The following is a 15,001-nucleotide window of genomic DNA, read 5'->3' on the forward strand; positions in this document are numbered from 1 at the left end:
CGGGTGAATTCCGTACACTTGCGGATTGACCAACAAGTTTTTGGCGCCGTTGCCGGGGAATTGTTTGTGGTTTTTGGTTTAAGTTTTTAGTTTGTGGTTTTAATTTTTGTTTTTATCTTTGTCTAGAATTGGTGCTACTAATCTTTCTATGTTTGAGTGTCACACTTTCAGGTTGCTCTCGAGAGAGACACCGTCATGGGTGGCCATATGACGGAGGAGGAGATGCAAGCCCATATCGAGGCAAGAATCCAAGAGGGGATCACCCTCCGATTATGTGAACAAGAAGTTGAGAATGTCAACCGGTCTCTTCGGGAACTCACTTCGGCTACCAAGAGTTATGACTATCCCGGGAGCATTGCCTTTCCCGAGGGAGTGGGAAACTTTAAGTTGAGACCGGCATTCATCAACTTGGTTAGCCAAAACCAATATGGTGGAGGTACTTTGGAAGATCCACATGCTCACATGGAGAGGTTCATCCGGAATTGCAACACTTACCGGGTGAACAATGTTCCGGCGGATGCAATTCGGTTGAGCTCGTTTCCATTTTCTTTGAAGGACACCGCTGAGGAATGGCTGAATTCTCAACCTCAAGGAAGCTTCACTACTTGGGAAGACTTAGCGGAAAAGTTCACAACAAGGTTCTTCCCAAGAGCTCTTTTGAGGAAATTGAAAAAAGACATCATGAATTTTGTGCAACCCACTTAAGAAAATCTCTATGAAGCTTGGGAGCGCTTCAAGAAGCTCTTGAGGAAATGTCCTCAACACAATCTCACCCAAGCTGAATTGGTTGCAACATTTTATGATGGTCTACAATACTCTTGGAGGTTTGGCCTAGATGCGGCTTCAAATGGCGAGTTTGATGCTCTTCCCCCACAAGCGGGGTATGACTTAATAGAAAAGATGGCAGCGAGAGCCATGAACTCTGAAAATGATCGCCAAACCCGAAGGAGTAAGCTTGAAGTGGAAGCTTACGACAAGCTTTTGGCCTCCAACAAGCAACTCTCCGAACGAATTGTGGAGATTCAAAATCACATAAAGGCGACCAATTTGGTCGGTGCTACAGCAGCCAAAGTGGAGTGTGTGGCTATTGGAGGGCCCAATGTTAGTGAATTTTGCACCATTACTAGTCAGAGTTTCCGAGGTCAAAGCTCTGGACTTTCTCAACAAGTCCAAGAGCAAGTTCGTGAAAATGATGGTGGCAAGAAGAGCTTAGAGGAGCTAATGGAGAGTTGCATCAACCACATGAACAACAACCATAAGAACCAAGAGGCGGCTATCAAGAACTTGGAGAACCAACTTGGCCAGCTAGCCAAGCAAATGGCCGAGATACCTCAAGGTAAGTCTTCTCCCGATTCTTTAATTTTGTCTAAACAAGAGAATTTTGTTGTTGTTACCACTAGGAGTGGGAGAGTGATACACGAGTCAAAGAAACAAGATGAGGGAGAGAAAAAGGAGAAAGTACAGAAAGAATATGAGGGTGCTACGGAGAAGAGAGTGAGTGAACATGTGAAAGCTAGAGTTGTGAGCACTCCATCTCCTGAACTTAGTAAGATTCCATTCCCCAAGGCTTTGGTTAAGAAAAATCTGGATAAACAGTTTTCTAAGTTTTTGGAAGTTTTTAAGAAACTCCACATCAATATTCCTTTTTCTGAAGCCTTGGAGCAAATGCCTATCTATGCTAAGTTCATGAAGGACATTTTAAATAAGAGAAGGAAGTTGAGTGAGGTTGATGAAACTATCATGATGATCGAGGAGTGTAGTGTCATTTTGCAAAGAAAAATGCCTAAGAAGAGAAGGGATCCTGGGAGTTTTACTATCCCAGTGGAAATTGAGGGGTTGACTGTTGTTGAAGCCTTGTGTGATTTGGGAGCGAGCATCAACTTGATGCCGCTTAGCATGTTTAGAAGGCTGAACTTAGGAGAGGTCACCCCGACCATGCTCTCCTTACAAATGGCGGACCAATCCCTAAAAACACCTTATGGGATCATTGAAGATGTGATGGTTAAGGTTGATAAGTACGTGTTCCCAGTTGATTTTGTGGTGCTGGACATGGAGGAGGATGCGAAGATTCCTCTCATTCTTGGCCGACCCTTCTTAGCCACTGGCAGGGCTAAGATCGATGTTGATAAGGGTCAACTCATTCTCAGAGTAGGTGAGGACAAGGTAAGATTTTCGGTTTTCAATCCTAATTTGCAAACTAACCTTAATGATGGTTCTGTTTGTGATATGATCAAAAGCTTGTCCAGGTCTTCAAAGGAGACCCCCAAGTTAAGTGAAAAAGATGTTGAGCTTAATCAAGCTCTCATCAAGCTTGTTAGTGAAAACAAGTATGGGGGGTCTCAAGAGGAGAATTTCCAAGACCACATGGCCCGATTCACTCAAGCTAGTCACCTTGTAAATATGGAAGGTGTGACTAGTGATGAGTTCATGATTAAGCTCTTCCCTCACTCCTTGAAGGGGGGAGCAAGGATTTGGTACGATGGTTTAGATGATACCCTCTCTTGGGAGGAGTTGTTCCAAAAGTTTTGTGCAAGGTTCCTACCTTGTACATGTGGAGAAAAGATTGATGGTAAGGAATTCCCTTCCTAACACCAAAGGAAGGAGAGTCCACCTAGGACTATAACTTAGGGCTGCTTGGGAGACAACCCAAGTCATTTTTTACTTTGCTTGTTTGTTTGTTGCATTTTGCAGGGAATGAGAGCCTGAATTTTGGAGTAGGAGGTGTATCTAAGGCCTCCATGGTAATTGGTAAAGGAGGTCGACTCTTTCCCTTAGTTTAGCTCATGAATTTTTTGCATATTTTTCCTTTGTAGCCTTCATTTTCTTTTTGGTCATGCATTGTTTAGTTAGAGTCGTTTTTTGGGTCTTTACTTCCCTATACTCACATGTTTTTGCCCTTAGTTATGCTCTCTAGCTTGTGCTGGTTTTGGAAAATGTTTTTGTGAATACTTGGGTTTTCTTTTGGGGATGAGTGATTGCATGCTTTGGGGAAGAGAGGAGGAGATTTCGGTCTTCCGAATGTTTCTTAAGGATAGAGTGGGTGTGAGTCCAATAAGGGTCTGTCTTTGACCCTTCACCATAAAATTTCCCTAGAAGATCCTGACTCACTCGTACTTCTTGGTTCTGTATTGATTTCACTCTTTGTATGCTTTGTGATACTTGCACAATTCTTGAGACCTGTAGGTTTTTGAGCTTCAGAGTTTGTTGGCTTGAACATTTGTCCCTAGTTGTCCCTTTTGAGCCTTTTGAGGATTTATTTGTTAGCTAAATGATTGGGATGGATGATAGGTTGGATTTTGGGGAGTGATGGTCCTTAAATTGTTTTGGAGCTAAATAAAGTTTGAAATTGTCTCTTGTCCCATGTGAAAAAAAAGAAAAAAAAAAGACTCCTAATCAAGTTGGAGTTGCAAAAAGAAAAAAAATAGAAGAAAAGAAAGTTGAAAAAGGGGCCAAGAGACTTGTGCTTAAAAGTTTGTTGTTGAAAGCTCCGGGGTTACTAATAGGACCACACTCAAGATGCATGAAGCTTTAGACTTCCTTAGGGACCAACCACCTTGTACTTCACCAAGCCACACATTTCACCCCTTGTGAAGTCTCTTTGAATTTGTGCATGTTTGATCTTTGTTGCTTTTGAGTGACTGAAATCCAGAACCTATGAACTGCTTGTGTGCTCAGTGCACTAAATGTATATCTCATCCTAGGAATTTTAGATCTATATGTTTCTCGTAACGGACTCTACACTCTTCTTTGTCTGAAAGCGGCATGAAGTGGATTGTTGTGTCTTTCTTTTGGAACCAGTTGTAGTTTCAATATCCCCCGGTTTTTGTGATAAGTATTCTGTTGAGAGCATTTGTTTTGGGAGCATTTCTTGCGCTTGAGGGCAAGCGAGTTGTTCTTTACGCTCGAGGGCGAGCTGTCGTTGAGTATAGTGGTGTGATGACCCCAGTTTAGTAGTGTTTTTAGGGTCATTTCGTTGTGGGTTTTGAGTCTTTTTAGAGTCTCATGTAGTGTTTCATGCATTCTCATGCATTTTTTTCTTTATTAGTCCTTTTGCATTGCTTTGGTAATTTCACAGTTTTATAAGGTCTTTAATGGTATTTTAGTAGAGTTTAGGGGTCTAGTTTAATTCCTAGTTCATTTTATACTTTTGTGCAATTTAACCTTTGAGTTTCTTGGTTTTGTTCCTAGTCTTTCTATGCAAGCAATCAGGTTGTAACAGTTGAAGGAAGAAGGCCAAGGGGTTTAAAGGCTTGATGGAGGCATTAAGGTGTGTTAAAGTTGAAGTTTAAGAGGTTTTCAGGCGAGCTGGGGCGCTCAAGCGCTCCACATGGGCGCCTGAGCGCCAGGATGGCAGATACTTTTTGTGCCAGGATTTGGTGCTGGCGCTTGAGCGCCCGGCACTGGCGTTTGAGCGCCCGGCACACAGAAAACTCGCTCATTTTTCCTATAAATAGGATTTTTGTCATTTTCTCATATTTCAATAAGTTAGAAGAGAGGGTTTGGGTTCTAGAGCTTGAGGAGCTTCCTCCAAGTCCTATGATCCAGGTTTTGTCTTTCTTTTCTTGTATGGATTTCATAGCCATGTTTAGCTAAATCCCTTTTGCTTTGGGTTCTTTGTAAGACTTATGATGTTTTAATCTTAATTCCTATTTCTATTCATGAATCCTCTGAGTAAACCCTTGAATCCCATATCCATGCTTTATGTTTCAAGTTAGAACATGTGCTAGCTTTATACTTTTCTATAATAGAACGGAAGTTTGTTATAGATTAGGGACTTGTTGTGGGATTACCTCTTCTATGCTTGCTACTAGGAATAGAGGAAGGGTTGGGGTTTGTTGGCCTGAATTGCATGCTTAATGCCTTTAGCAAATGTTTAGATTATCAAGGAATTGTGCTTATCTTTTGGCTTGAGAGGATTGTCTATGCGAGGCATCGATAGATGATTGATTAGGCTAGAACATCAAGGAGAGACTCGGAGTTTTGTGGATAGAATAGGTTGATTAGAACTGAATTAGTCAAGCAAGAACCCAAGGCATTCTCACCATTGATTATCACACACTTATCTTTGCTAGCTTTCTAATTAAGTATCACAACAATCAATCAACCTTTAAAACTGAATTTTACTCGCTTTCCTACCTTGAACTCGAGGCTTAAACTGAATTGCCACACCAATTTCCTGTGGTTCGATAAATTAAAACCGGGTGAATTCTGTACACTTGCGGATTGACCAACATGTTGCTACCTTGTTGTTCTGACTCTTCTTTGCTCTTCTTCTTGCTTAGACGAAGTATTATGTTTGAACTTTTGCTTCATTCGTCTTCCTTTGATGCTTTTGACCTTTCTCTTCTTTGCTTAGACGATCTGGTAGAGTTGACATTCTTTTGCTTGTAATTTGTCCTTGTAGCTTTGACAACTTCTTTCTTCATCTAATTCTACCATTTAGCATATTCATCATTCCTTTTCTTGTCCAGCTTGTCTTGCTGCTTTGACCGATTTCTTCCATGTAGAAGTTGTCTTCATGTCATCATCATGTATTGCTTCTTTAGACGTTAGAGCGTGAGGGGTATAAGTGTGATTTCCTGAAATATAATTCACATGATATATTTAATCACAACACTTACACTCTTAAAAATTGTTATCATTCAAAACCTGATAGTCGATATAAATAGAATTTGAACTTAACAGTTAGGTTTGCAGCGAGGGAGAACTTCATTTCACCGTGAGGCACGAGAACGAGGATTCATAACGCACAACGCGATGGAGAACTTGGTTTCACCGTGAAGTAGAACGCACAAGGAGAATAGAATCCCTTTCAGATAGATGAACGCACAAGTGAGTATGGAAAGAGAGCACGTGACTCACTTAAAATATGTTTTAATCTAGTCCGTCTATTTTAATATAATGATTGCAAATTATTCCTATCTTTCTCACATAAGAAAGACTTTCTCATATGCTACTCTCCCTTTTAATATAATCTTAAATTTGTAGTTACTAACTTACTTATTTTTAACATACTTATTTTAAAAATAAGTAAGCCTATATTAGCAATATAATATATAATAATTAAGACATTACTTTCTACTTTTAAAAAAATTGAATTTGAAGTTTTAACTTTAATTTGTTAATATATATAATAAAAATATTTAATTTTATGTGTTTGGGTATGGATGAGTTGAGTATTATAGTACTCATACCTGCACTTATACTCACAATATTTTACAGATATATACTCATATTCAACCTCATATCATCTGGTGGGCTTTTACTGTATTCACAGTGGGTGTTTTGTAGGTATAGTGAGACTCATTATAATCCTTGAATGGTACTACCGTGAAATTCATTTATGTTATCATAAGGTTTATTTTGTTGTAATAATTAGTTCCCACCGCCAGCAGCCATGAGACTAATCCTCTCAAGACTCTTAGATCACATTAAGTTGATAGACTTCTCCCAAGAAATTCTTCTCTATAAACCACCTAGAGATCGATCCATCAACTAAATGGTTAAGGAGCTCAACTACCTACTCTTTCCTTATGAAGAAAAGGAGCAGTGCAGTGCTAATGGTTAAGGAGCTCGACAATATACTATTTTTCACCTGATTTTTGTCTAGATCATTTAGACAAGGCTTAATCCTCAAATTGATCTTGTCTTTGTCTCGCTGTCTGAACTAGATCTCTCCCTGAATTTCTTTTTGCAAATGGTCCTCTCAAATGTAAAACGTCTGGAGCGAGTCCTCCCCGAAGCTCCAGCGAGTGATGGCAAGCTGACTAGGTTAATGAAGCTGACGTGAAATTTAAAAAATAAAAATAAAATTACACATCAGAAAATTAAATTAATTAACAAAAATAATAAAACCAATTAACCCAATTTAATTATTAAAAACAAATTCCCCCCAAAATTAGCCCAAATTCCCAATCAACCCATAACAAAACCTTTCTTAATCATCTTCATCATCCATCATTTTTCAATTATCTTCATCTTCATGAAGATCTTCAAGTTTTTTAACCTAAATCTTTCATCTTCATGTCTGATTCAATTCCTATTTTTTAACCAACCAGTGATTCCAGGATTAAGATGGATGGAGATGAAGAAGATGAGAAGAAAAATACAAAAGCACAAAAGAAAAGAACCCATAAGTGATAAACCCAAATCTGTTCCCTAGAACCACAAACAAACCCAAATCGACACAACCAACACTGTCACCGCTGACATCAAACGCAGCACCAGCTTCAGCTCTGAAACAAAGGACTGAAAAAACCACTCTAACAGGCTCTTCCTCTGTCCACCTCGCTCCACCCGCCTCCAACAAAACCCACCCGCCCTCCTCCGACTTCTGATGGGTCGCCATCCACTAGATCCCGTCGGAGTCCCCCAGTGCCACATCATCCCCTCCGATTTACGATTCTCCCGCCACCTCAACTTCGGCGACATCCACTCTGTCTACCTCGCCGAGCTCAACGAGGGCGTGCTACCTGTGATGTTCGCGGCCAAGGTCATGGACAAGAAGGAGCTCACGAGCCAGAGCAAGGAAAGTAGAGCCAAGACCGAGAGAGAAACCCCTTGTCCAGAGCAGGCAACGAAAGCATATGAAAGGGAGTTTGTTGGTGGTGGTGGCTATTGGGGTTGTCGGGTTGGGGTGGTGAAGAAGAAGAGTGGATGGAGGAAATTGGGGAAGAAAGGTAAAGAGAAGAAAAAGAGAGGTGGGTGGATGGAACCCTATTTTTGGGTTGATTTCAGATTCTGGATTAGTTTTAGGATTTAGGATTTTTTAAAATCAATAATTTTAATTTAATTTTTAATTAATAAGTTTAATTGATTAATTTGGAGGTAATTTAAGTTTTTTATTTAATTTAATTTTTTAATTTAAATTTAATTTTCTAATGTGTAATTTTAATTTTTTAATTCCACATCAGCTTTATTAACCTAGTCAGCGTGTCATTTCATCACTCACCGGAGTTCCGGGCTCTGGCAAGGACTCGCTCCAGACATTTTACATTTGAGAGGACCATTTGCTAAAAAAAAATTAGCGAGGGACCTAGTTCAGATGGTGAGACAAAGACATGGACCAATTTGAGGATTAAACTTTTAGACAACTGTAGTATCTTTTGTTTTTTGTTTTTTAATTCATAATATTTAGAATTAGGTGGATATGATTTTAATTCTTTAGAAAAAAAAAATTGTGTAATAATATAGTTACGCGCGTAGTTAAATAAAACGATTTTCTTGAAATCATTTAAATTAAGTATATAAAGAAATAAGTTTAAAAAAAATATATATGGAAAGCCTTAATTGTGACTAAATCCCGAATCTGGTAGCATTTAAAGGGTGATCGAATACCAGATATTTATACAAACAAATAGCACCACAAATTTTAAATATGTGAAAATAATAAAATAAACAAAACTTTTTAGATTTTTTTTTACAGCATAAAAATCTTATTTATTGAAAATGCTGTTTTTAAAACTTTCTACGCTAGAGATGTTCTCCAGCGAATCTGAGAGATAATACCTAGGTTATTGCGTTTGCAATTCTTACATGTTCAGTGTGAGAGAAATAATACAGCGGATCGTTTGGCGGGTCAGACTAGTTTTTCTGGAGCTCCAAAGAAAATTTGGAGGCGCCCCCGTCGTTCGTTTATGCATCACTATATTTGGATGTTGTTAGCTAGTTTTTATTTTTAGTTTAGATGCCCACTAGGGTGGGCAATTAACATTTTGGACCACCGGTGCACCAAGAGATATTTTAGACTTTTCCCTTTCCTTTCCTTTCCTTTCCTTCTCCTTTCCTTCTCCTTTCCACTCTACCCTGAGTACCCTCCCTCATTGCCTCCCAGAACACCACATACTGTCAGAAAGAGGCATGGCGGGTCCATAAACTTTTCCATGAAGATTGTGTTTCGAATCTGGGTGAAAAACCTTGATTCCCTACTTAATCTGCTAGGAGCTCCGGTGAAACGAATCAGGACGAAATACATTATGATTGGATGTATATCTCCCACTTGAAATACATAATTTAATATCTTAAATACTCATCTTCCGTCTTTCAAACAAGATTTCATCTTTTGCATATATATAATGTAAGACCCCGAAATAAATAGCTAGCTTAATTATTTATTTTTGTTGTATTAACTAATTGAGTGTTTATGTTCTATTATTTTATGTTATTTTTGTGACTCGAATTTAATTGCGAATCATGGAAATGATTTAAATGATAATTAATTTCATAATATGTTTGATTATGACATTATAGTCAATTTGAATGTTAGCACGAATCGTTTTCATACCCGACTATGGTTCGGAGTGTCCGGAAAAGGCTATTTCCGCTCCTACAGCGCTGTTTAAGTTTTAGTTCGATAGTGACAAGAGAATTAGACCCTTGGGGTATTTTTTCCTTGACCTGTGTTCCATTACGAAACTTTGGACTTTACACTCGATAGTTTTCATTTTCCAGAAACTCGATTAAGTTAGACTTTATCTCCGCAGGGGAATCGAGCGAGACTTGATTTGACCCTTGCTATGTTGTATGCTTGTTGGATGTTTGAAGAATATTGTTGGTTTAATATCGATTTGATGAATTCTTAAGCATAACTGATTTCACTTATGCTTGTTGAAATTTGTAATATCTTGACTTGATTATTGAATTTGAAATTGTTGATTGAATGACTAGTAAGGCCATGAAATGTTGTTGAATAACTTGGCATATAAGGCTTCAACCTTAAGCGGCGATCCGGTGGTGTTGTCCACCTGATTGTTGCGTCTTGTGTGACGTTATAAGGGGCGATCAGGTGGTCTTGCCCACCTGATTGTCCCATCTTGTGTGATGCTATAAGCGGCGATCCGGTGGTGTTGTCCACTTGGTTGTCTCGTCTTGTGTGACGCTATAAACGACGATCCGGTGGTGTTGTCCACCTGATTGTCATGTCTTGTGTGACACTATATGTGGTGATGAGGTGGTGTTTTCCACCTTATTGTCTCGTCTTTATCTGATTTAATTATATGTTAACGATTTTGTTGATATCTGATTAACTCTATGTTGCTGATCTTGTTGATATCTGATTTAATTCTATGTCGTCGATTATGTTGATATTTAATTAATTCCATGTTGTTGATTGTGTTAATATCAATTTTGGATTATATTGTTAGTTTATCTATAGGAATGTTTTGACTTTCTTGAAGTGTCAGATCAATGGTTTTTGTTCGACATGACTGTCTCGTCCCTTGAAAAGTCAAAGTGGCAGATCAGTGGTTTTCGTTCCACGTGACTGTCCCGTCTTGCGAGACATTATTGATTGACTCATCTTGGTAGTAGCGCATAGTCACACTACATGGCATTTATATTGGACTTTGTTGATAGTTGATTTGATTTGATGTTGTTGGATATATGTTGTCATTTATCTTAAATTAAATTGGTAGCTTACTTACCAGGGCATGTATTGAATTCCATAACATGTTTTTCTCTTTTATGTGAAGTGATTGAGTGAAGTTAACTATTTTTGTTTGCTAATTGTTGTTTGAGCGCTTAACGCTATTAGACGATGGAGATTCTTCGATGGAGCTTAACCATTGTACGAGTCGAAAATGAGAACTTGAAGATCAGTGGAAGACTCGAAGAGTAGAGTCGGGTGTAAGGCAAAGCCTTGGGTTAGAGAGCTTACCATTATTGGTTTAAGTTTGCATAATGATTTAATGAATTTTCGGGTATGTTTCAGTACATTGCTTTCCTGCGGTTTCTCGATGTGGAAATCGCGAGGAGTATATCGGATTTATGGTGACATTGCGTAATAGATTCTTTGTTGAATCTAACTTCTCTTTGTTAGATTTTGTATGTTGTATTCTTTCGCCCTTACCTTCGAGTGATTGTCTTGTTCAAGGCTGGACTTAAATCTATCTGTAGTTGGGAGTATGAATGAGATGTTTTGAAAATACTTTGAAAAGAAAAAATATATACTCGCTTTTATGAATCATTTTGGAAATCATTGCGTATTTACTTTAGCAGGTTACTAATTGTGACCCCTGAAGTCAGGGCGTTACATATAACACCCCATTTATTGTTGCTGTAAAAATGGATGCAAAACCAGCTAAATTATGGGAAAAGAAATGAAACCCCATAAAGTTGCGGGTGTAGTTACATGAGCCCTGGATGAACCAAATTAACAAATAGATGAAAAGGTGGTTAGGACTGAATGAATGAAGACACAATAAGCTTCACAATCAACAATGAAGAAAAACAGTGAGTGAATCGAGGTCCTCATAATCATTGTACTTTCTTGCCCATGGTGGAGAAAGAGAACGAGGGAAGATAGGCTAGATCTTGTCCATCGTGGAGAAGGAGAAAGAGGGTCTTGAAGATTCAATCTTTCTTCTCTCTTGTTTCTATTTATGGGTTTCTAAATTTCACGTGGTTGAGAGATCGAAGGTGGGAGGGAAGTAGGGGGAATGGAAAAGGGTGGGAAGGTGGAATCGTGGAGGGTTGATAATCGCCGGCGAGCAAGAGACACACCGGGAGCACCGGAGAAGGGAGAAAGAAGAGGGATTGTCAATTTCCATTTTTACCCTTTTAATCATCATTGAATCATAATCGTTCAATTAAAGAATATTCCAAGATTCTTAAATCTAATGGTGATTAAGCCCAGTGCACCGGTGGACCAAAAAGAAAGTTGCCCCCCTTTAGTTTACTACTTTTTCTTTGTAACCAAAAAATTGAGTATGGGAATAGTTTTTTTTTTACGGAATACTTTGAATTCTTTACCTTCTATATTTCACTCCTATTTATACATTAATAATTTAGCATTGAATATTGATTAATTAAAATCAAATTTTTTGAATACAATTAAAATTATCTTAAATCTAACCCAAATTTAGGAATTATGTTTTTTTTTTAAATAGGAAAATTATGTAAATATTAGCAAATTTTACAAAAAAAAGAGAAGATGTTATCAATTAATTTTTACTTCATATTTGAATTTTGAATTAAAAAAATACAGGATTTAAAAAGATTCGAAAGACACTTTCTGTGTATGACACAGGTCAATTACACTAGTAATTAAGGAATATTTGATTTGCTAGATGATACAAATAAATAATGGAAAAGCATCAAACGTGATTTAGTTTTTCTGTAAATAAAAAAACGTGATTTAGTTTTAGTTAAAAAAAACACTACCTTTATTACTTTTTTGGAATCAACAATAAATTTATATATAAAATTACCTTTTTTTTAACAGTATATATAAAATTACCTTAATTGCTTATAATCAATATATTATATTGTACAGTTCTTTAAAAAAAAAAATATATATATATATATATATATTAATATATTGTACAGTGATTCAAATTTTAATTTAGCCGGAAAGTTTTTTTTTTAATAATATTAAGCCGGAAAGATGAATGAGCCTAAATATATATTTATATAATCGATGTGTATATATAATTTTATATCTTTGTGAGATTTCATTGTTAGTAATTAAAATCCGACTTTTACGCTTCCTAGATATAATATATATATATATATATGTCGCGATTTTTTTCTTAATTACTCTCACTAATGCATATATAAGCACGAACAACTCACTTAAGCATATACACCCAAATAGTTGAATTACCTAGGTCATCGTTGAATTCTGTGTGTTTTTCACCCAAAAAGTTCTTCAAAAGTAACACTGCAGTAATGTCTACCATATTGCTGCTTCTGGGAATACTATCCATTGGACTAGGATTTACAGGTTCAATGCTCTCTCCCTATCTTATAGCACCTCTTGTTCTGTTCCTTTTCTTTATTGTTTCCACTTATTGAACTTATATTCAGTTCATTCTTTTTAGCGTGAATGCTCAATTTAATCCCTATAAGTGTAATACGGTAATTTTTGCAATTTTTAATTGTGTTAAAAGTTGGTCAGTTCCTTAATTTGAAAAACGTGACCGACATTCAACATAATCAAAAAATGTAAATATTTTCTTTTTCTATGGACTAATTTTTTATCTGACCTTTACACTTTCAAGAGAAAAATTTAGCTTTCAAGAGTAATTGTTATTGTTAATCTAGGTGCAATGGGCTAAGGGATCCTTTGATTATTATTTTTGGAAAATTTATTTGTCAACATGTTTTACGCTTTTTCATTAAATATTTTATTGTACTCTGTATTTGCATTGCATGCATTTAATACAAATCAAACTGAACAAATCGTAATGTCAATTTCCCATTAAAACAATTTGTGAAATCAAAAATTTACTTATATACATTTGGTTCAATATTATGTAGCTGTACAATCCGTCGGAGTTTGCTATGGAGTGAATGGTGACAATCTACCATCAAAGCAAGAAGTTGTGGATTTATACAAAGCAAATGGCATTGGTGGAATGCGCATATACTCCCCAAATGAAGAAGTCCTCGAAGCCCTTCGAGGTTCCGACATAAACTTGATCCTTGATGTGGCAGGGGAAACACTTGCATCTCTAGCTGATGTAAGTGCGGCCGCAGAATGGGTCAGCAAATTTGTGACGCCGTACTCATCAGATGTCAAGTTCAAGTATATTGCTGTCGGGAACGAAGTTCACCCTAGTGACAATGCTGCTCAGTTCATTCTCCCCGTCATGCAGAACATTCAGAGAGTGATTTGGCAAGTCGGCTTACAGGACCAAATCAAGGTTACGACAGTAATGGACTCGAGTATGATCACAAACTCCTACCCACCGAGTGCAAGTGTTTTCACCGAAGACGCAAAGCCATACATAGAGCCAATTATCAACTTCCTAGTGCAAAATGGGTCACCACTTCTTGCCAATGTGTACCCTTACTTTGCTTATGCTAATGATCAACAAAACATTCCTCTCGCTTATGCACTTTTCACTCAAAATGAAAACAATGACATTGGGTACGGAAATCTCTTTGATGCTATGGTGGATTCTATTTATTCTGCTTTGGAGAAATCAGGAGCACCCAATTTGGCGGTGGTTGTGGCGGAGAGTGGGTGGCCATCAGAAGGTGGAGATGGGGCTACAATGGAGATTGCAGCCACATATTATGCTAATTTGATTGGTCATATCAAGAGTGGGGGAGGGACTCCAAAGAGGCCTAATGGGGCTATTGAGACTTACTTGTTTGCTATGTTTGATGAAAACATGAAGCCTGGTGCAGAATCTGAGCGTCATTTTGGTCTCTTCCATCCTGACAAATCATCTAAATATGAAGTCGGTTTCAATTGAAACTAATAACTAAGATTGATATCATTTGTCCCAAAATGGGTTTAGGGTATTAGATTTGTTATTTTTTTTTTGTTGGTATTTCTTAGTTACATGACTATTGATCTATGTTTCCATTGAGAATGTCTATTTTTCAATTCTTATTTTCATATCAAATAAAGTTTTTTTTTGCTTTTGAAAAAATCCGTTCCGTGTCTCATAATTTTCCCTAATCAATGAAATAATGAAATGTCAATTCAAAAAAGGCATGAATATAATAATTATAATCTTACTAAAGTGATTTTTAAATTTAAGTACATGTACACTTTCATTAGTGACCGAAATGAGACACTAAATACTAAATAGAGACAACTGACTTCAACTAGTGGTAGATTTTTTTTTTGATAGGCTCAACTAGTGGTAGATGTTGTTATTTACATGAATATACATTTGGACTATTTTTATTGAATATACATTCTTGCTACAGTTTTGGTTGGTTATGGCATGAACTGATTTTGGCTGTGAGTGATGGAGTCATGGATTTCTGGGGTTTTGTGTGATTTAGGAGAGGATGGGGTCATGCAGGAATGAGATAACGGTAGGTTGATTTTAGGAAAGAAGATGGAGGAATAGGAAGAAGGAGGGAGAAGAAGTTCAACGTTGACAACAAAGTTTGGAGGTCAGGGAGGAGGGGGAGGGATGATGGTGAGTTAATTTTATGGAAGGAGATGAAGGTGATCTACATTTTTTATTAGGGATTTTTCTATCAGAGAAGAAGAGTGAAGAAGAATATGGAAGAAGAGGATTAGATGGTGATTAAAATA

At 37.3% G+C, this 15,001-nt stretch overlaps 1 protein-coding gene and 1 non-coding gene across 2 annotated transcripts; one reads left to right on the plus strand and one right to left on the minus strand.

Moving 5' to 3' along the window:
- Positions 1-663: 663 nt before the first annotated feature.
- Positions 664-770, minus strand: LOC130734771 (small nucleolar RNA R71). Its single transcript, XR_009018116.1, has one exon. It is a non-coding gene; the product is annotated as a small nucleolar RNA R71 (small nucleolar RNA).
- An 11,896-nt stretch (positions 771-12,666) lies between these two features.
- On the plus strand, positions 12,667-14,215 carry LOC130739434 (glucan endo-1,3-beta-glucosidase-like). The gene is made up of 2 exons (XM_057591725.1): positions 12,667-12,721; positions 13,258-14,215. The coding sequence occupies exons 1-2, from the start codon at positions 12,667-12,669 to the stop codon at positions 14,199-14,201; spliced, it is 999 nt and encodes a 332-aa protein (XP_057447708.1). The 3' UTR covers positions 14,202-14,215.
- Positions 14,216-15,001: the final 786 nt, after the last annotated feature.

The sequence above is a fragment of the Lotus japonicus genome, chromosome 1, assembly GCF_012489685.1.
Source record: "Lotus japonicus ecotype B-129 chromosome 1, LjGifu_v1.2".
Lineage (NCBI taxonomy): Eukaryota > Viridiplantae > Streptophyta > Magnoliopsida > Fabales > Fabaceae > Lotus > Lotus japonicus.